This window comes from Crotalus tigris, unplaced genomic scaffold (assembly GCF_016545835.1).
Source record: "Crotalus tigris isolate CLP2741 ecotype Arizona unplaced genomic scaffold, ASM1654583v1 scf7180000024287.791202, whole genome shotgun sequence".
NCBI classification, from domain to species: domain Eukaryota; kingdom Metazoa; phylum Chordata; class Lepidosauria; order Squamata; family Viperidae; genus Crotalus; species Crotalus tigris.
Window position 1 is genome coordinate 453,346 of NW_024100460.1, and position 27,310 is coordinate 480,655.

Consider the following 27,310-nt stretch of genomic DNA (forward strand, 5'->3'; position numbering starts at 1 on the left):
TTAACATCAAGAGAAAAATGTGTCAAAGACACTCACTATCACCACTACTATTTGTCATCAAATTGATTCCTCTGTTAAGAATACTAAACAAGTCAGCCATGGCTATCAAATGTCAAGAACATCTGCCAGGCTACCCCACGTCAACAATCTGAAACTATACAGAAAAATACCATTTGAAATTGAATCACTGATAAATACCCTCCATATAAACAGCCAAAATAGTTAAGGGAGTTTTGATTGGAGAATTTGTTACCCTTACTATGAACTGGGGAAAAATAGTGAAAACTGATGCCCTATTTGAAATGACATTAAGAATCTGAATGAAGCCAATCACTACAGATACCTGGGCATCTTTCAAGCTGACAACATCAAGCATGGAAGTCAAGGTTAAAAGAAAATACATGTTGACAGTAAAGAAAATCTTAAATTCCAAACTCAGTGGAGGAAATACCATCAAGGCAATTAATACCTGGGCAATTCCAGTCATTAGATAAACAGTGAAACGGTAGACCAGATTCAAACGGCACTAAAAACCCATAAAAATAATGACAATGCTCTTCATTCATGAAGCGATATTGACAGACTATATTTACCAAGCAGCATAGGTAGACATGGAATGTTGCAAGTACACTAGAAAGCTGAAGAAAAAAAGGGGGCATTGGGAGAATATCTGAAGGACAATGAAGAAGATGCACTGAAGCTAGTTCACCATGAAGGCTTACTGTATAGTGGGGAGAGAAAATTGGCCTATAAGAAAAAAAAAATGAAGAACAGAAAATAGACATAGCAAGGCAAAGTATTACATGATCAGTCCAAACAAACAAACAAACAAAAAATCACCTGGGAGGCTGAATAAATAACAATACAACCTGGCAATGGTTAAGAGGACAAAAGTTCAAGAAAGGGACAAAGAGGTTAATTCTGGCTAATAAGGCATAAGATTAAGCCTTAAGAACAAAAAACATACAGAGCCTGAATTGAGAAGACAGAAACAGACTGCAAATGTTCCCCCTGTAAGTAAGCTGAAAAACTGTGGGCCACCTGTTAGTTTTGTAAGATCACAGAGACTGACTATAAACAAAGGCATGACAAAACAGCAATAATAATGCACTGATATATCCTGAAAGAAATACCATTTGCCTACTAACAACAAAACTACTTTATGACCACAAAATAGACAAAGTAATAGAAAATGAAGAAGCTAAAGCTTCTTTAGAATTCAAACAATCTACATAACACCCCAGACTTAACAACTATCAATGTTTCTATATGACCACGCCAGCATTTTAGGAACAGAAAGAAACAAGCATATACATTCCAAAGCACTAATAAAAATACAGAATGTATTTCAGAATTGTTTTTTTTTAACAAATAACAAATGATTAAATAGGAAAGGCAATTTGAAAAGATGCTATTATAAGAAGCTTTGAGGAAAACTTTGAAAATGTATAATGTGCTTACAAGCATTTTAATTCTCTGATCTATACCATATAGATTTTAGTACAGTAATACTCATATTTATTTATTTATTTGAATTAATTCGTCACCCAACTCCAGTGGACTCTATGTTGAAGTAGTCAGGTTTGCTGTAACACAAATCTGGCCTGGTGTACAACCTGTCTCATGCTGGCAGTGGAATTCTGCTCTGTCTCAAATATATTGGTTAAACTTTCAGTGTCTCTGATGTGCAGGTACAAAAAGAAAAGGAGAATGAAAATATTGCCACACATATTTTCCCACAATCATACCATAGTTCTGAGAAATCCTGACAAATGAGCTTGGCCTTTATTTTATCTGCTAATTCTTTTTTAAGCAGATCCATTAAATGTCTTTAATTTTAGTCCATACAGTATCTAGAACTAACAACTAAAGGTCAGCATTATATTTCTGAGTTGACAGGTGGAAGATTTTATAATTGGCATCCATTTGATTACTGAATGAGGCATATCATAGAATTGATGTCCCAGAAGATTACTTGTAGCTCTTTTCACCATAGGACAATTATAAATCCCACTTATTATTAATCATGGGGAAATCCTCAGGTCTTAGAGAGATGTAAAATTCACGCTGAGCAAGAAACTTAAGAATTTGTCAAGATTCCCACTATATTTGTCAAGTAGAAAGAAAATACTTGATGCTGCTCCTATCCAATAGGTTGGAATTTATATGGGAGTCATTAGCTATAGTATACTTTTTTCACCTGCTGTTAGATCATCCTCATTTGGGTTAAAGAGCAACTTGGTTCTGAAATTGAAGCAAGCTTGATTGACTGGGTCAGAACATGTGGTGTGGAAGCCGATGGTGGAGGTGGTAGACACATAAACATAGAGGCCATCTTTCACGAGAGGGTGAGTAAGCCTTTTGCCTTCCCTTACAGAAGGTGGGATGTGAGGTTAAAAAGAGGCAAAGGCAGTTGGAGTGGAAGCTTGCCCGACAGCAAAACTTTGCTGTTTCAGTTCTTTGGGTAGTTCAAAGGCTGGAATGTCTACGAAAATCTCTTTTTAGTCTTTTATACTTTATATACAAACTTCAGAGGGGAAGAATAAGAATAAAACCAATGTCTTGTGATTTGGAGGTATTATTATTAATAATAATATATATTATGTATTGATCAGATGTAAAGGTAGACCTACAGTATGAGGTTTAATCAGATCTATTTATTAAATTGGGTTTAACTTAAAGGTAAATTAAAATCTGTTCACTGACAAAGTTTCAACTTTAATTTGTTGCAAGTCAATATCCAAATTAAGCTCCAAATGTAATTTTTTTCACCTTGTTTGACAACTTCTTAAAAATAATTCAATCTTTTACAAGCAACCAAATTTTGTTTTATTGGGCCAATTTCATTCCACATAGAAAGCTGACATTTCCACTCATTAAACTAAATGGGTATGCCAATGGTAAATGTCCGAAAAGATTAATAAAATGCCTTCTTGTAATTTAAAGCCACACAGTGCATGGTAACATTAATAGTATTAACTTACCTTGAACAAAATCTAGTCTTTTAGATACACTAAAAATTGAAGGATTTTTTTTTCAACTACAAAGGTAAACCTTGTAGGGTAGGCAAGGTGGGTTGTATGACGTGTGTGAGTTCTGACATCTGTCTGTCTGTCTGTCTGTCTGTCTGTCTGTCTGTCTATCTATCTATCTATCTATCTATCTATCTATCTATCTATCTATCTATCTATAAAAAATCACTTTCTGTAGACATTGTTTAACCATAGTATTGAGGTGTAAGTCCTCTTGTAAGGTTAGGAATATGGATATGTGGATTTTACTGTCAGACTAAATTACAGTCAGGAGGTTGCTTATTGCAGAGGTTCACAGATGTGACATGGTAGATATGGTGTTTCACTAAATACAGAAAAGAAGCCAAAGATATGCCTTTTCCATAACCCAAAATATATCCATACACCCACACACACCCACTTATATAAATGGATAGATAGAAATTTGGCCATTCTCTAAGGTAGATTGCTTTTTGAGTCTCTATTTGTTAGGTACTTTGATTTTTTAAATTAAAATAGAGCATAACAGTTTCTTTAGAGTTACAAGATTAACACTAATGAATATTAATATGGCTATTAATAAAATGCAAATACTTAATAAAATATATGGAACCAAGTACAAAGATTTAGTAAAATTTCTGTGTAGGTTGATCAAATTTTAGCTTTCATCTCTATGCTCAGGAAATATGAATAACAAAGAACCCTAATGTTCAGAATTCTGTTTCTTACAAAAAAATTGTACTGTCTGATGTAAACATACTTCTGTTTAACAATTATTACCCAATAATAAACCACTGTTTTCAACTTCATTGAATTAAATGAGATGAACATTTTATCTGCTCTATAAAAGCTAAAATTTAGATTTTTAAAATCCATCAATCATGTTGGAATAATTTCATTTTAATGGCAAGCTCATTTCTGTGATAACTGTGAAGGCAAAGTGTTTGATAGCAATCTGAATTTTGGTTCAATGTAATTAACAACTACAAACACAGTAGCACTGGGAATGTTTTCAGTATGCTATGATAAATTAATCACAATGAAAACATTTCCATCTGCAGAGGCCAAAGAGGACTTTGGAACTTTGAGGTATTAGGGATGATTGGGCAGGGGGGAGGGTAACAGTAACGTGGCAGTGTGCTGTAGACTCTTCCCACTTCCCCCCACCTTTGAGTTTGTCTGTATTTCTGTTAGCTCCAGAAAGGGTGAAGATGATTATTGACTGCATGACTCAGTCTGTTAGATAGGTGCTTTGAACTGTTTATTCCCCCGCCCCCCCACTTTGAGTAAGAACCAGAGGAGAGGCCGCTTAGGGCAGGGATGAATGGTTGGGAACTCCTTACCAGTGGATGAAAGTGGTTGGGAGTGAAGGGGGTCTGAATACTTTATGAATGCATGTATATACAGAATTGTGATGTATTTAACAAGCCACTGCTATCAATATTTATTTTGACTGTTTCTAGATTTTACAGTACCTCTTTCACTCTAATGTGTTCCACTTGATTAGAAAAGGCTAACATAAACCAATGAAGATTACCAAACCAAAAAAGGGGGAAAAGAAACTCTAAATCTATAGAAGACTTTTGAAGAAATTTAAAAGTCAATCCGAAAAGTAATGTACCATAAAAGTCAATCCAAAAGTAATGTACCATAAAGTAAAGTACCATGATGTGAACTGCAATTTACATAAGCAGAAAGTTCAGTATGTTGCTCCTAAGGCTCTACACTTGCTTTCCTTGCTTTCTCCCTTCCCTTCCTCCCTTCCCTCTTTCTCAAAGCTCTGATACTCTTTGTGTTAAAATAATGACAATGTCTGTGAAGTGTCACAAACCAGGGGAGCTGTTAAGAAAAGACTTTAGTCATCGCAGTAGATTCAATGCTTTGCAAAATATTTGTCCTGACACTATATTGTAGAGGAATTAGAATACAATATATAAAACAAGCGGGAAGGAACTAAACATACTTTTTTCTATAATTATTCTGTAAGTAGAATTAACCAATGAAAGCATTGCCAAAAGGTTTTCTTGCTATTAACATAACTAGTATGACTAAAAGAGGACTTTTTTTCTCATAGAACTCCCAGAACAGAGTTCCGGCACCTTTTTTGTTTTATAAAAAGTTTTATTGTTTTTTTTTCATTTTTTTTCCAGCTTAGGACACAACGTGGTGGTCAGGGTGTCAAATTATTCAAAAACAAAATCATATAAGTATAGCTCAAATTAATTATCAAAAATTTCCTAAATATAATATTGCTTATTAAAATTAATAGTTTTAGTAAAGTTCAATCAAACAAAAATCATCAATCACATGTGATTATAATAATCTATATCCTGTTTTTAAGCTTTACTAATTACAGTTCTCATACTTCAATTACATTTTAGTAAACATATAGTTGGGATTTCAGGTATCCTTAATAATAGGTCATTCATTGAGACTGATTTTTTTCCCTATCACAAATAGCTCTTCCTCTCTCTCTCTATTACAACATAGTTATCATATTTAAAATAATAATATAAGTTCAACAAATAAGTTCTATTTTTAAAAAAATATATTCTATCATTTCATCAATCTATATCTATAGAAAATCTTTTTAAGCCCTTGAAAAAGTTTACACCTTCAAATACTTATCAACTATAATATCAGGAAATTCCCAGCCTTCATTCATAATTAAATCAAACAAACTCTCTCTCTCTATTACAACATAATTATCATATTTAAAATAATACTATAAGTCCAAAAAATAAATTTCTATTTTTAAAAATATATTCTATCATTTCATCAATCTACATCTATAAAGTCTTTTTACCCCCTGAAAAGATTTACCCCCTCAAATAATTATCAACTATAATAACAGTAAATTCACATCCTTCATTGTTACTAAATCAGACAAAATCTTTAAAGCCTTTTAAACCCATCAAGTAACATTTTATGTCACATTTAAACCAGACTCTAGCTTTCTTTCTATGCCAAGTTGGTTCCCATATTAAAGCTTTTTGGTTATCAAACCTCAAGATTTGATTACAAAAATTTCAAACCAATTCAAACTGAATAAAATTAACTTCCCTTTCTGCCAATATCATCTAAGTATTATATTGACTTTTACTCGATGTTATGGTTATAATTAAATTGTCCGCTTTGTTATATTTTCCAGAGGGTTGTGTCTGAATATCAATCTTTGTTATTTTTGATAATTGAACTAAGTCAATTACAGTTACTTCTTGGTCATCGAAGTTATCCTTCAGTTGTAGGTAACGTTGTGTAGAATTAGTTGGCTCAGTGGTTTCCACATTTTCTCCCAGTATAGATTCACAATTGGGTTGTAAGCATAGTGTCTCTGTCTCTTTGAATTGTATGTCCTGATGTGTAGAGGCCTGTTCAGGATTACTCTGTTCAACTTCTATTATTCCTTGCTTCATAACTTTATTCATTATTGGAGGGTCAATGTGAGGTTCCAAGGTAGCATCTTTAGGTTTTCTCCAAGGTTTCCAGTAAGTTTTGAAGTCTTCTGTAAGTTCTAATATTTTTTCCAGTATTAAATCATAGTCAAAATGTGGATAACTTTCATCCTTTTATTTTATAAATAATTTTTTATTTTTCCTTTTTTCACTATACAACAAAAATAAAAATGAAAAATACATTTTTTCCCTTAACAAAACTGTGTTATACATCTCACATATATTATTTATAATTTATTTACATCAGTAATCATGTCTTTTTCTTTCTCTGTTCTAGCCAATCATAACATTTGTTCTATATTTCATAAAATTCTGTTGCCTCCTTGTCTTTTAATTCTAGCGTAAGTTTGTTCATTTCCGCACATTCAAGAATTTTGTATATAATCATATAGTTTGTAGGTATGTTTTCACCCTTCCAACACTGGGCATATACTATGTGGGCTGCTGTTAATATATGTATAATGATGTGTTGGAGTTGTTTTTCCATCTTTACATTTATTATACCCAAAAGAAATAGTTCAGGTTTGAATTCAATTTGCACCTTAGTTATCTCCTGTATCCAGTTCCTTATCCGTTCCCAATAGCTCTTTGCTTTAGGGCACAGCCACCACATATGATAGAATGTTACTTCCTTATTTTTACATTTCCAACATTCCGGATTCATATTTTTGTACATTTTAGCCAATCTCGCCTGTATTAAATGCCATCTATAGAACATTTTGTATTGATTTTCCCTATATGCAGATGACAATGTCAGTTTACAGTTTATGTTCCATAATCTTTCCCATTCTTCCAGTTTTATATTTCGGCCTATATTTCGTGCCCATGCTATCACTGGCCCTTTCACTATTTCTTCCTCCAGATCTACTTCTAATAGATATTTATAGGTTTTTGTTAAAAAAATTTCCTTCCTTACCTGTTAAAATTTTATCCAATTGATGTGGGATCTGGCTTATTCCGTGCTCTTCCATATCCTTACTATGTTTAGATTGGATCTGTAAGTATGGCCACCAATCTATGATTATTCCTTGTTCTAATTCTTCTCTTGATTTGAGGTTTCCTTGGTTGTCTAATAGTTCTTTGTATCTGATCATCTTTTTTTATCCAAGGTGTTAGGGTGGATCATTGCCTCCATCGGTGAAATCCAGTTTGGGATTTTCCTATAGTGTCTTTTTTTAACTTTTCCCCACGTCCGAATCAGCACATCTCTTATCTGATGTTGATAAAAGTATGTGTGTGTTTTCTTATGTTTTCCCCATAAAAAGGAATGCCAGCCAGCCTGTAAGTCATGCCCTTCGATTGTTAAAACCCTTTTATTGTCTAGGTTTATCCAATCCTTGATCCAGAGTAGTCCAGCTGCTTGATAGTAAATTTCCCATTTTGGGAGCCCATCTCCACTTCTATTTCTACTATCTTGTAATATTTTCATGTTTATCCGTGCTTTTTTGCCCAACCAAATAAATTTGTTTATTATTTTGTCTAATTCTTCAAAAAAAATATCTAATTTTATCGGGACTGTTTGGAATAAATATAATAATCTTGGTAATATATTCATTTTAATCAACGCAATCCTGCCTAATAATGATTCCCCTAGGTCTCAAAATCTTTTTTCATTTGTAGTATCAATTTTTTATAGTTATCGCTTTCTTAGAAAAGAGAAATAATCAGGAACTCTTTACAGGAAAAGTCAGGATAGCGAGAGAAAGATTCTCACTGGATTCACCATGGTGGTTCTTCATGCTTAGTTGTTCTTTTGACTTGCGGTTGGTGCAGCTGAGTAATCGGCCATTTTACTGGCCGATCTTCTTCTCCGTCAGCCCTCAGAGACAGCTCGGATAGCTGGAGGAGCCGCTGCTCCTCCGCAGCTGAGCACAGCCTCCTCAGCGGTAGTCGCTCCCTCCAGGGTGACTTTCAACCTGCATAAGGGTCTACCGGCGGAGGGAAACTAGCTGACAAAGAGACGAGTCTCTTCATACGGCTAGAGGCACCGCGATCCAGAACCGGAAGTCCTGGCACCTTTTTTGGATGGAACCTTGTAGGATAGGCAAGGCAGGTTATATGACGTGTGAGAGTTCCGGCACTTTTTTTTTTTTTTTTTTTTTAGAAAAAATGCACTGACTAAAAGCAACATTTTGTTGATATCTGTATGAACAGATTTTAAAGCTTTTCTCAGTAGAGAAGTATTATTCAAACAATAGTATAGAAAATTTATACATTATGAAACGAATGGAAGAGGAAGGCCCAGAATAGTTTATAGATCTGACTTACTCAAATGGCTGAATGGGATTAGTGATCAATTTAGAAAGATTAGTGAAATAAATCGGGAACATCTGAAGTTCATGTAGGTTTCAATTTCAGCTTATATAACTGTCACAATTATGAATGCATGTGGAGTTACTGATGCAAAATTATAAAAGTATTATCAATTTATTAATCCCACAAATTCAGCCTCTGCAATACCAAGCATGCAGTTTATAAATGAACATCCTAGAGTTTCACCAAGACAAATACTCTAGATATCTAATGCAAATTTTTAACTAGAGTTATTTGAACACTGTTCTAAATAAGCAGATAAGAAGGTAAACAAGCAAGCAAATAACTACATACACATAAAATTATATAATAAAGTAATCTATATTGTCACAGAAAAAAAACGAATTTTATGTGCTGGGTATTTATTATAGACTTAAATTGTATTATAGCATCCATTACACCCTCTATCAATATATGCTAAGTCTTCCTGTTTTTTAATAATGGTTTGATGATGTAAGCAATGCATGTATTTTGCAAAGATTATCAGTTTTTTCCTTAATATCAAATACAATTTGAGAAAGCTTCTAATACTCATATAGATAAAATGTTTGGCAAACCTCCATGTCTTTGGAAGTGTTTAAATAATTTTTATATATATTTATAATCATAAATATGTTTTTAAACCAATGTCAATAACTATTAGGATATATCTCTTCATATAATTGCTTTTATTTTTTATGAATATAATTTGTTGCTCTTCTGCAGTTCTATGCATCATGGCATATATACAGATTTGAATATATTCTATTACCAATAAATGCATGATTTGGTTTTGTAATGCACAAAAGAATTTGCATTTCCTTTTCCCAAATTGCTGAACAAAGAATTTGATAAAATAAAACAGTAAGAGCCCTCCCATAATAGCAAATATTTTGTCAAATTTGGCTGTGGTTAAAAGTCCTGCAAAATCTGCAAAAACCTATATGTCATGGAATGATTCACAGTTATAAAATGCTTGTTTGGGGTTTATATCTAAAACATGTTTACTAGGCAACCCTATCAGCAATGCTATTCAAATAATACTGTTATCAGTGCACAGAACTATAGCAGGTCCACAATCTGAGGTCCTTGGGCTGCGTGTTTCCTCCCCTCAAAAGGTTTGAATATAATGACCTTCTAGTGAAGTTTAATGGGACAGAAGGGAAGAAGGCTTGAATACATGACTAAGTAGTAATCATATTATTGTATTAAATGGAAATTATATTTAAAATCTAAACAAAATGAAACTTAGTTTAAGACTGTCCTTCCTTCTTCCCATGTAGGTAGCCTCCAACGTATTACCCAAAAGCCAATAGTGTCATTCAATCTAGAAATCCAGTCTCTGCATAACATGAATGTGTTATATATAGAATGTGATCAGATTTGTAATTATTTTACAGTAGCAATAGCACTTAGACTTATATGCCGCTTCACCTTTATACACAAACTTACATGCTTTACAGTCCTCTCTAAGCTGTTTACAGAATCAGCATCTTGCCCCCAACAATCTAGGTCCTCATTTTACCGACCTTAGAGGGATGGAGGGCTGAGCTGATCAGAATTGAACTCCTGGCAGTGAACAATGAGTCAACCTGTAATATTGCATTCTAACCAATGCACCACCATGGCTCTCCGGTAAGGTATCAGCTTACCGGAAGTAACAGTTGGCTTTCTTTTACAAAAATAATTAATAAACGGATAGCACAATACCAATCAACACATATAAAGCTATTTTACCTATCAGATAATATGGAAAAGAAAGAGTAATGACAGATTACAGTTGGTTGGATTGTTTTCATCTTACCTTTCGGAGAGGTTTAAGTTTAGTCTCCATGATGAAGTCATACTTGCAGAGTTCACAGCAACGTGTGTCTGAGCTCTTAATCCACTGATGTAGACAAGCCTGATGAACGAAACGCAGGGTCCCTGTGCAGCGACATGGTGTGATAAGAGGGCTTTCATCATCTCCCTCACAGTGACAGATCCTGATAGAAGGACAGCAACTGAGTGAGAAGATCTAAAGTTTATTTATACACACTTTTATGGTAGCAGTTGACATTTAAAATATTAAAATTTTAATTTGAGATTAGAACCAAGAAATAAATTCCTTTTCCATTTTGTAGCTTTCTATTTTAGGAATCAATTTTCCATTTTTAGTAACGTATTTTCCAGCGTATAAGACGGCATATAAGACGACCCCCGACTTCGGAGACGATTTGTGTGCTTAGAAAGTTGTCTTATACGCCGGAAACTACCGTAATTTCTGACGTATAAGATGACTTGGTGTATAAGACGACCCCCGACTTTGAAGACGATTTGCATGCTTTAGAAAGTCATCTTATACGCCGGAAAATTTGGTATTTCTAAAGGTGAACAGCGTCTGCTGCTTTTCTTTATTTCAAACTATTCTGTGAGTAAACTGAACATATTAATAATATGTAGCATATATAAATGGGCATGACTGATGAAAATTTTTCTTTTTAATTTTAAGGAATTTTCTGCATACTGATTTTAGTAGAAAATAATTAGAAGTAATTCAAACAACTTCATATACTCTCAGGACTATTCTGATTAGAAAAAGTCCCCTGCCTTCTGCTTTTCCTAGAAATCATAATTCAATTTTGATCTAGAAAATGGGTTTTTAAGTCACCTTATCCAACTGGGTGACTTTGGACCAGTAATTGTGTCTCACCTTTATATACTTCACAAGATTGTTATTGTGGGAAAAACAGGAGGAGGACAGTGTGATGGATATGTTCACTGCCTTGAGTTATTTGTAAAAATAATAATGGCAGGGTACAAATAAAAAATTTTTCTGGTTGAAATAGGTTTTTTATTTTATTTTATTTATTTTACAAAGCAGAATAGAAAGAAGGGATTACTAAGGGAAGAGAGAACAGTGAGTATTGTACAAGTAATAAACTAGTTGCATAAGTTTATAAGTCTCTGGCTAAAACATAGAGAGATATATGCAACTTGGAAAGAATATACAGGGAATACTTGCTTATTTAGTGACTGTTCAAATTTATAGAAGCACTGAAAAAGCAATTTTACAACTGGTGTTCACATTTTGACTGTTGCAGGACTCCATGATCAGTAGTGATTGAGATTCAGGCACTTTGCAGGTGTTTGTGACCATCACAGCAGGCTGTAGTTGTATGATCACGATTTGTGTGCTTCACATCTGACTTCCAACAAGCAGAGTTAATGAAGAAATTGGTAGTAAAATCACAGGTTGCAGTGACATGATGTCTTGCTTAATAACCATGCATGATTTGCTTAATGATTGCAGTGAAAGCGAGATCATAAATCTGTTGCAGTCTTGTGATGTGTCACGCAATGACTATATCACTTAATAATGGAGTTGCCAGCCCCAATTATTAAACGAGAACTACCTGCAGTTGTATCAATACTATACCACAAACGAAATGGAAAACAAATGGCTTCTGGTGGCCAGGAAAGCAGTATTTTTTCCTATGTGGATTCTATGTACAGTTTTCAAATCTAATGCCATGTGATATTCCAAATTTATTATTATTTACTATTTTAATCTGCCTGTTTTTAAGACTTTCTCCATCATGTAATTAAAAGTAAGAAGCAGGATCCACTGAGATACCCATTTAGAATGGGTATGCCAAACATGTAAAGAACTCTATAAAAATTTCATTGAAAACATAGAGCACTATGTGTTCTTAAATAAGCAAATGGATGGTATATTGGAGTTATGATGATGTGAAACATCAAAAAGTGTTTCTGAAACAAAAAGGTGTCCTAGTCAATGAAGGATTCATTGAGACTTAAACGCAATAGGATCTAATTGAATGCAGAATTCAGCCAGAGAATTTAATTCAAAATATTTTCAGCCACTTAATTAATTGGATGAATGGGAAGAAAATACAATGGTATAGATCAGTGATGGTGAACTTTTTAGAGACTGAGTACCCAAACTGCAACCCAAAACCCACTTATGTATCATCGGGTGCCGGGTAGGCGTGGCCCATTGGATGGGCATGGCTCATTGGATGGGCGTGGTTGCGGTGGTAATGGCAGACTGGGTGGGACTAAAAAGTTCAATCAATCAATTCCAACTTTGCGAGATCTTTTTTTTCCCCCGCAAGAACTTGAAATTGATTGAGCTGGGGGGGGGTTGCACATGGTGGCGGAGGCCTAAAGCAAAAAGGTTTTATAAAATCCAGCTGAAGGCCTAGGACTGGGGCGATGGCGCATGTGCCCACAGAGAGGGTTCTGCGTGCCACCTGGGTATAGATAATAGGTGATATAAGTCCTCAAATTGGTTCGCCACCACGGGTATGGATAATAGGTGATATAAGTCCTCAAACTGAGCTCAGTTGCTGGTGACTAAATTCATACAGCTTTATTGGCAACATCACAGAAATGATTTGTCATTGCATCCTCTTTTCTTAGGTCCACTGTGCATCTAATATTTTTTCATAGGTGATAGTTTCTGTTCCTGTACTGTTTCTACTTCCACGCCCATTTCTTTTACTTCTTTCCTTTTTCTAAGCCTTTTTTTTAGCAAGAACCACTCTTAACAAGATCAAAAAATGGTTTGCCATCCCCTATTTAGAACTTTTTATCACCTCCATATTGATCACTAAGTCTCTAAGTAGTGAGAGAAACAACAATTCTTTATGCAGTTGTAATTGCTTCTGTGTGTTTTCTAAGCAGTCACCATTTTCATTCACCCTTTTATCTCCAATTGGTCCTGTGACTTTTTCTGTCATCTTTCTTCTCATTTCTACCCATCTATTCTTATCAGGTAACAGATTATTTTCCTTCTTGCTTTTCCCCATCCCCAATTTCTCTTGTTTAGAATGTCCCGCAATTTGCCATAGCCTTTATTTTTTTATATATCCAAATTAGCTCAAGGCTTTTCTTGTGGTCTCTCATCATAGCATTGACAAAGACTGATCCTGTTTAGCTTCATAAAATCGGATATAATTAGTTATGTATAAAAGAAAACCATTCCTAATAAATTCTTTTGAACATTTTGTTAATTGTATTATCTTTTGAAGTAATATCTCATAATAGTTAAGACAAAGCTAGATATAGTTTTGAATTCAGCACAAAATATTATAAGAATGTTTTTCTTTAAATTAAACTCATTTTCCAGAGGGGAAATATAAGGGTTTGTTCATTTTAATTTCTACTATAATATAATTTAAAGATTTAAATATTTAAGCCATTTAGTCTTTAGACAAATAAATTAATACCCAGGAGTCCTTTTCAACTACTGTCAGAATTGTTTTAAAATAGTTTAAAAGCTAAAATATCAACTTAAATTCCATTGGGATTGGCAAATAAAATTGACATAGCTACTTTTAATGGGATGTACTGATTCTTCAACAGAAACACTTAATAGAAACCACTGCCTGAATTATAAATTAAAATATTCAATGAGAATCCTGAATGCTCTGACAAGAGAATAGCTGTTGATGATTCTGCAAATAAATTTAAATGTGTTAACTGCTCTTGTCTTCTGCTTCTTTTTGCTTTATTTTGTAATTTATTTATCTGTAAAACCATTGGTTGAGAATGATGGAGTCTGCCTCAGGATATTGAGAATGAATATTTATGGGTATAGGGAAGGGAAAAACTGCAAAAAAAAAAAAAGGTTGGACTATTTTGTAGTTTTCTTATTAGTTCCTTCCTCACAACTAAAAACTTAAGGTTGCATAAGAAACAGACTTGTCTCTTCATTTAAGCAGACTATGTAAACGTGAACAATGGTAAAGTACAAGAATACAACAATTTGAAAGTTATACCTCTTATGTTGTTTTCAGTGCCCTGTTGTCACATGTTGCAGATTTTGAAGACAAGAAAGAGTGAATAAAATAATGCCAGTAAAAGGATTCTGCCATCAATATTTTAGATAGACCTTTTAATATGGCCAAAATAAAAAAGGGGGTAGAATTTTTTTTTATTAAGAAGCTGTTGGTCTAACAATTTCTCTCTAACTTACTCTTCAAAATATGCATGAGAACAATTACAGGTTGATATTTAAATCAACAGTGCTTTAATCAATATGGGAACTTATGACCTCCATATTCACTGTATTATAACTCTAACCAGTTCCAGGACAGCTAATATTGCCAATATAAAGAGATGCTGTAAACTTTAATTTAGGAAAAACTAGAAAGCTGTGGAATTTTTTCTTACAATAAGAAAGCGAAGCCATGGATAACTATGATGCTACTATTACTTTTATATATAGAAAAAAGCTTAATTTTAACATTAACTATTAAAGCATGTACACAAGGAAGAGACAGAAGCAAAATGTTACCAATTTGTAATTGCTGATTGGATAAATGAAGCATATATCAGGACATGCAAGATATACTTTGCCCTCACAAGTGAATAATGTATCTTGCATGATAATTGGCCTTTTGGCCCAGAAAGCTTAATCTTAGGGTAATCTTACCATTTTTACAGATTAGTTAATTAAGCTCTGATGAGTAAGGTTAAAACAACTGAACACTCCTGTAAAACAAGCATTTCAAAATATGTGAGAACAGTCATGACCCCGATAATGATAAGTATTTCAGGAGCATAAAGAATTGAGAAAGCATATTGTTATTCAGTGTCATGAGAAGGGACAATGAAGAAAAAGGGAATGGAACACAAGACAAGACTCAAAATGTAAAGTGATATATTGATAAAACATCAAAGTAACATGGTGAGCCCTGTTAAATAAGAATTACTTACCTAAAAGGATTTACTTGTAATTTATCATAAAATCACAGAATATAAGGGCTGAAAGATGGAAATCATCTAGTCCATCCATGATCTAATAAAGAAATTCACTACTACAGCATCCTGACAAATACTTCCAGTAAAGGAGAGTCACCACCTCTCAAGGTAATTTGTTCCACCATTGAACAACTATTACCATTTGGAAATTATTCCTGATGTCCAGTAAGATGGTATCCTTATCATTTAAAGTTATTGTTTCTTGTCTTGTAGATATATAGATAGATAACCTTTATTGTCATTTTTTACTGTGGGCATAACGGCACACATTAAAAATGAAATTTAGTTGCTTGCTCTCAAAGTGTACACATACATAACACACATTTAAACATACTATATACAACATATGTATAGACCTACAACCTTACATATAAGTAACATATAAATATTAATCACTGTCTTGAAGACATAATGGAAGGAGGAAGCTTTAGAGTTCACAAGATTAATACTGTCTGGCACAAAACTGTGACTGAATCTGGATGTTCTGATTTGGATACCACGGAGTCTCCTCCTAGAAGATAACAAGGAAAACAGGTCGTGAAGAGGATGTGTCGTGTCCCAGACAATCTTACGGACCCTGCTTAAGCAACATTTATGTGCTATGTCCTGGATGGAAGAGAAGGACCTGCCAATGATCTTTTCTGCCATCCTCATCACTCTCTGCACCACCTTCCTGTCTGAAGCAGTGATGCTTCTAAACCAGACTGTGATGCTGTATGACAGGATGCTCTCGATCATCCCTCTGTAGAAAGTGGTAAGGATAGGGGAAAGAAAGATGAGCTTTTCTCATGCTATGCAAAAAATGCAGGCACTGCTGTGCCCACTTCACCAGTTTCTCACTGTTGAGCGACCAAGCCAGCCTACTTGTTAACTGCACACAGGAATTTGATGCTGGTAACTATCTCCACAGGTGAATCATTAATGCACAGCGGAGTGTGGCTGTGCCTGCCTTTTCTGAAATCAACAATGATCTCTTTGGTTTTTCAAGTATGTAAAACTAGGCTGTTTTCCTTACACCAGTTCACCAAACCCTTAACCTCCTTGTGGTAAGCACTCTCATTGTCATCATGAATAAGGCCCACTACTGTTGTATCATCTGCAAACTTCACAATATGGTTGGTGGCAAACCTAGCACAACAGTCATGGGTCAACAGGGTAAATAGCAGCAGACTTAGGATGCAGCCCTAAGGAGAACCTGTGCTCAACAAAATGGTATTAGAAATATTTGTTCCAGCTTGCATATATTGGGGCCTGTTGGTAAGAAAATCAAGAATCCAGTTGCACAAAGGAGTGTTTAAGCCTAAAAGGCCCAGTTTGTCTGCTAGATGCTGGGGAATGATTGTGTTAAATGCCGAACTGAAGTCGACAAACAACAAACACACATGAGTGTTTCTTTCCTTTAAGTACTTCAAACTCAGATGGAGAACAGAAGAAATAGCATCCTCCGTAGAGCGATTTGGTCGGTAAGCAAACTGAAGCGGGTCAAATGCTGGCGGGAGGCTAGATACAATAATGTCCTTTATCAGCTTCTCTAAGCATTTCATAATGATGGATGTCAATGCAACTGGACAATAATCATTGAGGCCTGTAATTGTGGACTTTTTTGGTAATGGTAAAATGATGGCCATCTTAAAACACAATGGGACCACTGCCTGCTGCAATGAGAGATTGAAAATATCTGTGAGAACAAAAGCCAGCTCATCTGTGCATTCCCTAAGAACACGTCCAGGGATATTATCTGGGCTGGCTCTTTCTGAATGTTACATCAAAGCTAAGCATTTGCTCGTCAGGATGGGGCACAGCTTTCCTAGCAGGAGTGCTATTTGATGCCTCAAATCTTCCAAAAAATGTATTCAGCTTGTTTAGGAAGTCTGTGTTGTCCCTGCAACTCGATGGAGACACCTTATAATCCATAATGGCCTGGATTCCTTTCCACATTTGCCTGGTGTTTATTGGGTTCTAAAAAAAGTTCTTAATTTTCTGGCAATGGGCTTGCTTTGCATCTTTTATGGCACTTTTCAAATTAGCTCTGGCTGTTCTAAATGCCAGCATGTTGCCAGATTTAAAGGCCACATTCCGTGCCTTCAGCATCTTGCGGACCTCATAAGTCAGCTACAGTTTTTCATTCGCCCTCACAACAATGCTTTTAAGGACACCGACATCCTCTATGTACTTTTGAATATATGCAGACACAATGGTGGCATACTCCTCAACATTTGTATATTGGTTATCAGTAGCGGCTTCTTTAAACATGCCCCAATCCATGCATTCAAAGCAGTCTTGTAATGCTTCTATAGCTCCCTCTGTCCAAATCCTCACCTGCTTTACTGTAAGTTTCACTCTGACTAATAAAGGTTTATATGCTGGAATAAGCAGCACTGAGAAATGGTCAGAGGGGCCCAGGTGAAGGAGGGGGATAGCTTTAAATGCATTCTTGATGTTGTCTTTTGAAACAACACTGAAATATGTATCCTATCTTCTATATAAGAATTATTCAGCTATCATATTTGTCCACAGCATTCTTTTCACAGGCTAACCATTCAAAAACCTCTTTAACTATTCTTTGTTCCTTCTAGGTCTCTTAACATCTTGGTTGCTTTCCTCTGGAAAAGATCCTGTTTGTCAAGGTCCAGAACTCGATGTTCTAGGTATGGTTTACCATTACAGAATAAAAAGGAATAGTGCTTATTTTCATCTTGATGCTGTATTTTTAATTTAGCTTAGCTTTATTTTTCATTTTCTTGCAGCTAGAACACACTGTTGGCTCATGTTCAACTTATGATCCACAAAGATTCCCAGAACTATTTTACATCTACTGCTGCCCTGTATTATGTATGCCAATATAAGCTTTATTCATGCCTTTGTTTTTTTCCTGCCCAAATGAAATACTTTTCATTTTCCTTTTTGAAATTAATTTTGTTATTTTCTATCATTCCAAATTGTCATTCCCTTCTAACTCTGTTATTCTGTTAGTATGGCTTATTTTTGATAAATTTATATTTAATAATCTGTTCCAGAGTTTTGTCTGGTATTAACTTTATCAATATTATTAAGAAGATAGTTCTTAATAATATTGGTCTTCATTTGTCCCTTTGTTGAAGACAGAAATATCTTTTCCAATCCTCTAGCACTATGATTTCTCAAAAATTACAGAAAGGGACTCCAAAACAACATTCCTGATATTCTTCAAGACTCTCAGGTCTAACTGACTGAGTTCCAGAGACAAACTGATTCATAACACTAGCCAGAGGCTCCGTAACCCTTTACTTTCTTTGGGTTCCCAATTTCTTTCTTTTGTCAATTGTTCTATTTAATCCTAGCTGGATACAATTCCCTTCTTTGAGGAAGATCAAAGCACAGTAGGAGATGGGGAGTTCTATCCTCTCCTTCACATTGTTTACTATCCTCAAAAGGGTTTTTCTTTAGTTGCTTTTAGTTTTCTTTGCAAGTTTACTTTCCTTTTGCACTTTAGGCTTAGCCTTTATGATTTCTTATTTTTCATGTTCCTTTTAACTCTTGTGCCGGTCACAGGTCCCTACGCAGCTTCAAACTTCATGTCTTTTCTTTTCTTTTCATTGAAATGATATGAAATTGTACTTCTGGGATCTCCTTTCTGAGAAGTTTCTAATTGTCCTGTGATCATTTTAACCAATAATGTTTGTACAGGGGAATCTGCCTAGGAGTTCTCTAAGCTTGTTAAAACTGAGTTTTTTAAAATCTAGTATGCATGTATGATTATGTTGCAATCCTTCTTGATGTTGTATCTTGAAATTCATAATGAAATCATCTGTCAACACTGTTAACATCGGATGTTTTTGCTTTGACAACAGATGGAGATGCAGCCATTTTCCTTTTTATGTTTTACTCTTAGAATTAGAGTTAGAATTAGAGGATACTGGGGGGGGGGAAGAGGAGAAAATGTGCATGGGAGTTTAATTAGACATAACAATATTATAACTAGTGTGAGAACCAAGGTTTTTTGAAATAAGAGATGATAAGAAATGGCGGGTTGAAGAACTGGAGGGAAAGCCTGCATTTCAAACTAATTGGCGAATATGATTTATGACTGTTAATTAGAGGAGGGAATTGTGCTTTGATACTATGTGCTGAGGGAGGGGAATTCAGTTTTTGGCTTTGCCTATGTACGTGCTGATGCTATGCTACTCAAATAAAAATTCTCTAAGGCAGTGGTTCTCAACCTGTGGGTCGGGACCCCATTTGGGGTCGAACGACCATTTCATGGGGGTCGCCAAACAAGGCTGTCTGCCATTTCCCCCCCCCTTTTCTTTGGCCATGTCCCTGGTACCCGGTGATGTATAAGTGGTTGGGGGTCACCACAACATGGGGAACTGTATTATGGGGTCGTGGCATTAGAAAGGTTGAGAACCACTGCTCTAAGGTAAACAATGCCTCAAAGTTCTTTAAAGAGTTTCATCTGTAGGAACCATGACATTAAGCCAAAATCTCTAACTGACCTAACTATCTAGAGCAGACATGTCAAACTTGTGACGTCATGTGATGTCGCACAACGTATCAGAGCTTTTTCGCCATTGCCGGCAATGGGGTGGGCACACTCCGGTATGATGAAACTGGCCCGCAGGCTGGCAGTTTGACACCCCTGATGTAGAGGTCCTGAGCCCCAAGCCCTGGAAGTAGAGGAAATACAGTCATCTGGACTGTGATAGACCTGTTTTCAAAGCAGGTTCACTTCATCGCCGGCAAAGGACTCCTGTCTGCCCAGCGACTGACTAAACTGTTCTTGAAACATATCTACCAGCTGCATGGTGCCCCTAAATGAATAATTTTGGACAGGGGGGTGCAGTTCACAGCTACATTTTGGAGGAGCTTTCTTAAATTAATTGGATCATCTCAAGGTCTATCATCTGCTTTTCATCCATCTACTAATGGGACCATGGAGTCCGCTAACAAGATGGTGGAGCAATATCTCAGATGCTATATTTCCTACCAACAAACCAACTGGATCGACCTCCTCCACTTTGCAGAAGTGGCTTACAATAACTCTGTTCACAGCAGCACTGGCTTCACGTCTTTCAGAGTAGTCACAGAAAAAGAGTTCAGCCCAATACCTGAATACTCTCAAGCTCCCTCCACTTGTCAAGACACTTGATCAATGGGTGAGGGGATGGGAAGAAGTTTGGAGAACCACAAAAATTGCTTTAAAAAAGACTTCTGAGACCTATAAAATAGGTCAGATAAAAAAGAGGGCTCCTCAAAGAACATTCCAAGTTGGGGAAAAGGTTTATCTATCAACTAAATATTTATGCCTCAAATTACCCAGCAAGAAATTAGGACCGAAATTCTTGGGGCCTTTTCCCATCGTAAAGATCACTAACCCAGTCACAGTAGAATTAAAACTCTCTAGGCTTTTAGGGAGAGTTCACCCTGTCTTTCATTGCAGCTTGTTGAAAACTTTTCGGGGCTCCACTTTAAGACCTCCCCCTAAGAAGGCACCTGGACCTCTTGTGGTAGTGAGTCAGACTCACTATGAAGTAAAGCATATTCTTGATTCTAGAATTTTTAAAGGAAAATTGCAGTACCTAGTACAATGGAAGGAATACTCACTGTCTGAAGCCACTTGGCTGAAAGCTAGTGATGTGAAAGCTGACAGACTCATCAAAAGGTTCTATAAAAAACACCCTAACAAACTGAGAGACAGTCCCTAACATATGCTTTTGTTTACGTTACAGGATCTGTCCTTTTTGTAAGGGGGAGATGTCAGTGCTGCTTACATCGGATGTTCTTGCTTTGACAATAGATGGAGATGCAGCCATTTTTCTTCTTATGTTTTACTCTTAGAATTAGAGTTAGAATTAGAGGATACTGGGGAGAGGAGGAAGAATGTGCATGGGAGTTTAGTTAGACATAACAATATTGCAACTAGTGTGAGAACCAAGGTTTTTTGAAATAAGAGATGATAAGAAATGGCAGGTTGAAGAACTGGAGGGAAAGCGTGCATTTCAAAATAATTGGAGAATGTGATTTATGACCGTTAATTAGAGGAGGGAATTGTGCATTGATACTATGTGCTGAGGGGATGGGAATTCATATTTTGGCTTTGCCTATGTACCTGCCGATGCTATGCTACTCAAATAAAGATTCTCTAAGGCTGTGGTGGCGAACCTATGGCATGTGCGCTGTCGCCCCAGTCCTAGGACTTCAGCTGGGTTTTATAAAACCTTTTAGCTTTAGGCCTCCGTTGCTGTGTGCAAAAAAAAAAAAAGGTTCAATCAATCAATTTCAATTTCTCGTGGGAAAAAAAAAGTCGGAATAGATTGAACTTTTTAGTCCCTCCCAGTCTGCCGTTACCACTGCAGCCACGCCCACCCAATGGGCCATGCCCACTCAATTGGCCACACCCACCCAAAGAGCCATGCCCACCTGGCACCTGACAATACATATGGGTTTTGGGTTGCAGTTTGGGCGCTCGGTCTAACAATTCGTAACTTGAAATAATTTTGAGTTTACAGATTTAAAATGTTTAATGAAAGAAGATGGGTTTGTTTATATATGAGCTGGACTAAATAGTTACAACTTAAACTGATTTAAGGGTTAGGGTTAATGTATTTGATAATTAGAATATTTACAAAGTAGTAATGTACACCCTATGTTAGTGCACAGCCAGTTCTAAGGGGAAAATGATAAAAAAAACACAAAACGAAGTAAAGCAGCAGCTGAGAAATTAATAGATCTAATCTAACTAATCCTTAGTTCTGAAGATTGGATGTGGAAACTGAGAAAAGGAGAGATGTTATGAGACTTCAAGCGGGGACTAAAACATAACATCAGGGTTTCAGCAGACATTTAACTAAAGGAGCAATTTTAGCTAGGAAGCCACTGTACCATCCTGGAGCACTGCCACGTCAAAAGTAATTGTCACATCAAAATATTTGAAAACCAAGCTGAATGTATTTCAAACTGCAGGAAGTTATTTTAACCCACACATGTATGTGGGGGTGTGGGGGGGCGGGGAGAGAGAGAGAGAGAGAGAGAGGGAGGGAGGGAGGGAGGGAGGGAGAGAGAGAGAGAGAGAGGGAGAGAACAGCCAAGATTCTGGCTGTTTCCTGATTCTGCCGCAACTAAGTCATAATTAGAATTTATTGTAAAATGCACCTGGTACCAAAAATGCCAACATAGGATTTATTTGGCCTCATAGTAGCTTTTAAATAGCAGAAGGAAAAGGATGATGTATTTTTAACCAGATAGGTTCTCCACATGTCACCTTTTTTTACAAATAGAAAAATGAACACAAACATGGATGGGATGGTAACTACTTTCTTTGGGGGGGGGAGTGGGGGAGAACTTTCATTACTCAAGGAGCTGCAGAAGTTCAGAGTTATGCTTTTTTGTGTGCACTTCTGTTGCTCAGTTGGAGATAAGACTGATTGCCTCACAAGGTTCTGTTCTCAGTATTTAAAAATTGGCACAACTGACTTCTAAGGGATTAAGGAGGCTGTCAGGGGGAGGAAGTGCCCTCAAAAGCCAGAAGCATCGGGAAAATACTATATTTTCCTTAATCCAGATTGTGATTACCTCCAGTAAAGATTAGGAAGTCCTGTGTGAGAAAAAAAAACCCAAAGCAATATGCCTAATCAGCCCTGCCTGAAAAGCTTTCCGTTACATTTGCACCCAAATTCAAGCTGTTTCTCTTCCAAATTATACTTCCATACTTCCCTTCCAATTCTTTGAAATTATCAAATTTCCATATGGTATAAAAAGTTAATTTTGACAGTTAAACATTAATAAAGCAGTTCCTTCATTAGAGAGTAGAAAACTTTATGAAATTTTGAGATAGGAAATGCTGTTTGTTTGAGAAAGGAAACTTTTTCAATAATTATACTTATTTTGTCTGCACATGCTGCATAAGAAAGCTGCATTTTTTTTAAAAAAATGCCAATGTTCTGAAGTATATAACCTGTTTTGCATCCTCACATAGATTTAAGCCTTAAAAAGAAAATCAAACAGGATATGCAAAGGAAGCATAAACATGATAAACTTCCTCTATAGTACAAAACAGTTCTGCTTTATTTTGGATAAACCCGCAACACATAGTACAGCAATACAATTAATAATCTTCAATATCCTGAAATGTAGATCCTATTTATCAGCTGCTTCTTTGTGATAAGTGAATGGATAAAGTTTATGGTTGCTTTCAAGAGTATACTATAATTTTCTAAGCTGAATTCTGTAAATTACAGACAAATTCAGCAGATACAAACAGAATTATCCTGAGAATAAAAGATCATCAACCTGTTTTTGTTGTCCAATGTTTGGAACACAGTGTCTTCAATTACATTTTTTATGAATAGTATTTTAATACCTAGCTGACAATTTGAAATATGATACCTAATGAAATATACTGTATTTTAAGGCCTTTTAGAAGTATGTATTTTTTCAGACGTGGAATACAAATATAAATCATGTTAAATTCAAATGCATTTGTTTAATACCTATTGTCCTGTCTTTAAATCTGTTGTTACATTTTTTTCTTCTTTCTAAAGAAACTAAAGGAGAATGTAGCTCAGGGTTGGTGCTCTCTGAGCTTGCTTGTTTTCTTACAGACGTTTCATTACCCATACTAGGTAACATCATCAGTGCTAAAAAGGAGTGCTGTTTGCTATTAGTTTATGTTCTTGTGGCTTGGTCAAGGATAGTTACATTTTTCCAGCTGAAACTATGGTTAGATTTGTTTTTATGTTGTGAAATTAAAGAATTTTCATCGTGTCTTCTGAAAACATGATGAAAATTCTTTAATTTCACAACATATATATTGGGAAAATGTGACATCCTAGACCAGTGGTTCTCAACCTTTTTAATGCCGCGACCCCCAACCGGTCGTAAGTCGAGGACTACTCAACCGGCCGTAAGTTGAGGACTACTCAACTGGTGCAGCACTGTTTGCAGAATGGGACTTTTGGCGGGCTCAGCAGGGCAGAGACAGCCTGGACAATTCCTATTGGCTTTTGAAAGCCAATAGAATTAGACTCTATTCAAGAGAGTCTATTCTATTGGCTTTCAAAAGCCAATAGAATAAAAGGAAGTAGCATAGCTAAGGAAAAGGGGGAAAAAATGGCGGACTGCGTTGTTTGGCAACCCCCGTGAAATGGTCGTTCAATCCCAAATGGGGTCCCGACCCACAGGTTGAGAACCACTGTCCTAGACTAAGCCAAGACCAAAAACGCCAGGGAATTCCTAGAAGCCTGGCACTCTGACCAATCAGCCATCAATAAACACATAGACTTTAACAACATCTATAGACTATGAAAAAGAGACTAACACCCAGTCCAAAAAGGAACAAAAAGACCCAAGCATCTTTCCACCAGCAAATTAGCATAGATTAAGTCCAAGGTTAACATCAGACCAACAATCAAGTAAACAATACCCGAATCAAGAAATTGGCAAAGAAGGCAACAGCAAATAGCCTAATCAAAGAATTTCTAAGACCACCCCCACCAATACTGACAGGAGAGCCACTAGAATATACAGTAAATTGACAGCAAACAGCACTCCTTACTAGCACTGATGATGTTACCTAGTGTGAGTAATGGAATATTGGCAAGAAAACAAGGAAGCCCAGAAAGCACCAAGGATCTCTTCTAAAGAAACTGACTAGCAGAAAGCAGACCAAAATTGGCTTTAATTTACTGGAGCATTGCAAAAAAAATTTGCAGTGAAAAAGGGAAGCTGACTTTTGGCTGACTCAGGATTACTATATCGCAAATCTTTCTCCTAAGTTGTTTTTCCTTGTTTAGCTGCAATTTATTTTTGATAGAAAGTAACAAGCAACAGATTTTGCAGCATGTTTTAAAAATGTACGTTATACACATTGGAGTTATGAAAAGAAGTATACACGTGTCCAAAAAAGGGGGGGGGAGTCCAATTCACAAGGACTAATGCGACAAACTCTGTGATGACAGCATAATCTATCATTGTTTTAATTTTTCCCAAATGTCCTCATAGAAGCATGTCAGTTTCCTGGTATTCTGAGCAACTGACGATACTAAAATAAAAATACGTATTAGGCTATAAATGTCTGGGGAATTGCAAAATATGACAAAACATGTAAGAATCCTTATATACTCTAATCCCTTGGTGGTTGTGCAAGCAATAAATCTTTATAAGATCATTCTTGTCCACAATTTAAATGATGGTTAAAATAATTAGATGGAAGGGCATAAAAATGTTGTCTTTTTCATATATTTCAAATGAATTCCCAATGTTCCAAAGATGTTATTCTCCCCCAAAAAATCACAACTGTGTTTAAATCGTTTCCATTTTCAGAGTATAATCAGGCATTTTTTCTAGCAGGAAAGGATATGACTATAATAAAATCACTTTATGAGACATATTATGTCTAGAGATGCATAAATTATATGGATTATTCATCCCAAAGTAATATAATTAATAATTTCAGAATTTTTGTGGAGTGTCACAGAAAAATAGAAAGATCTAAAGCAAAGCCCATTTTGGAAAATACAATAATAACTTTTTTTTTAAGTGTTTAACTTTATTTGGCACACATAATAAAAAAACCTGCACTAGCAATTTTTTTAATGCTATTAGTTTTCTGCTCAAGCCTTTATTCTACAATTGTCATAGATTTCAAAAGGGAAATTTTGTATAGCATTCATTTTAGAAATGTGCTGTTTGTTGATTTAATGTTTTGATATCAGACTGAAAAAAAATCTTCATTTCTACAGGCAATACTGTGTTTTAATTAAATTGAAAAGATCTATTTATCTTTATATAATAATATCTATATATATATCTATCTGTCTGAGGAAGCTTTGCAAATAGCTGAGGAAAGAAGGGAAGTGAAAGGCAAAGGAGAAAGAGAAAGATACACCCAATTGAATGCAGAATTCCAGAAAATAGCTAGAAGAGATAAGAATGCCTTCTTAAATGAACAGTGCAAAGAAATAGAAGAAAACAACAGAATAGGGAGGACCAGAGATCTCTTCAAGAAAATTGGAGATATGAAGGGAACGTTTCATGCAAAGATGGGCATGATAAAGGACCAAAATGGCAGAGACCTAACAGAGGCAGAAGAGATTAAGAAGAGATGGCAAAACTACACAGAAGAACTATACAAGAATGAGCTTAACATCCCAGATAACCACAATGAGATGATCACTGACCTCGAACCAGACATCCTAGAATGTGAAGTGAAATGGGCCTTAGAAAATCTGAGCAACAACAAAGCTAGTGGAGGTGACAGTATTCCAGCTGAGCTATTCAAAATCTTAAAAGACGATGCAGTAAAAGTGCTACACTCAATTTGCCAGCAAATTTGGAAAACTCAACAGTGGCCACAGAATTGGAAAAGGTCAGTTTACATTCCAATTCCAAAGAAAGGCAATGCCAAAGAATGTTCAAACTATCGCACCATTGCACTCATTTCACATGCTAGTAAAGTTATGCTTAAAATCCTACAAGCTAGACTCCAGCAGTATGTGGATTGAGAACTACCAGAAGTACAGGCAGGATTTCAAAGAGGCAGAGGAACTAGAGATCAAATTGCCAACATACGCTGGATCATGGAGAAAGCTAGGGAGTTCCAGAAAAACATCTACTTCTGCTTCATTGACTATGCAAAAGCCTTTGATTGTGTGGATCACAACAAATTGTGGCAAGTTCTTAAAGAGATGGGAGTACCAGACCATCTCATTTGTCTCTTGAGAAACCTATATGCGGGTCAAGAAGCAACAGTGAGAACTGGACACGGAACCACTGATTGGTTCAAAATTGGAAAAGGAGTCCAGC

The 27,310-nt window shown here is 35.8% G+C and overlaps 1 protein-coding gene across 11 annotated transcripts in view; it reads right to left on the minus strand.

The window, feature by feature from the left end:
• Positions 1–27,310, minus strand: part of MARCHF1 (membrane associated ring-CH-type finger 1) — a 150,916-nt gene that overhangs the window by 20,276 nt on the left and 103,330 nt on the right. For all 11 annotated transcript variants that reach the window (XM_039323939.1, XM_039323938.1, XM_039323940.1 and 8 more), the window contains one exon: positions 10,563–10,743. In XM_039323939.1, coding sequence (XP_039179873.1) covers positions 10,563–10,743 — 181 coding nt within the window. The remainder of the gene's footprint in view (positions 1–10,562; positions 10,744–27,310) is intronic.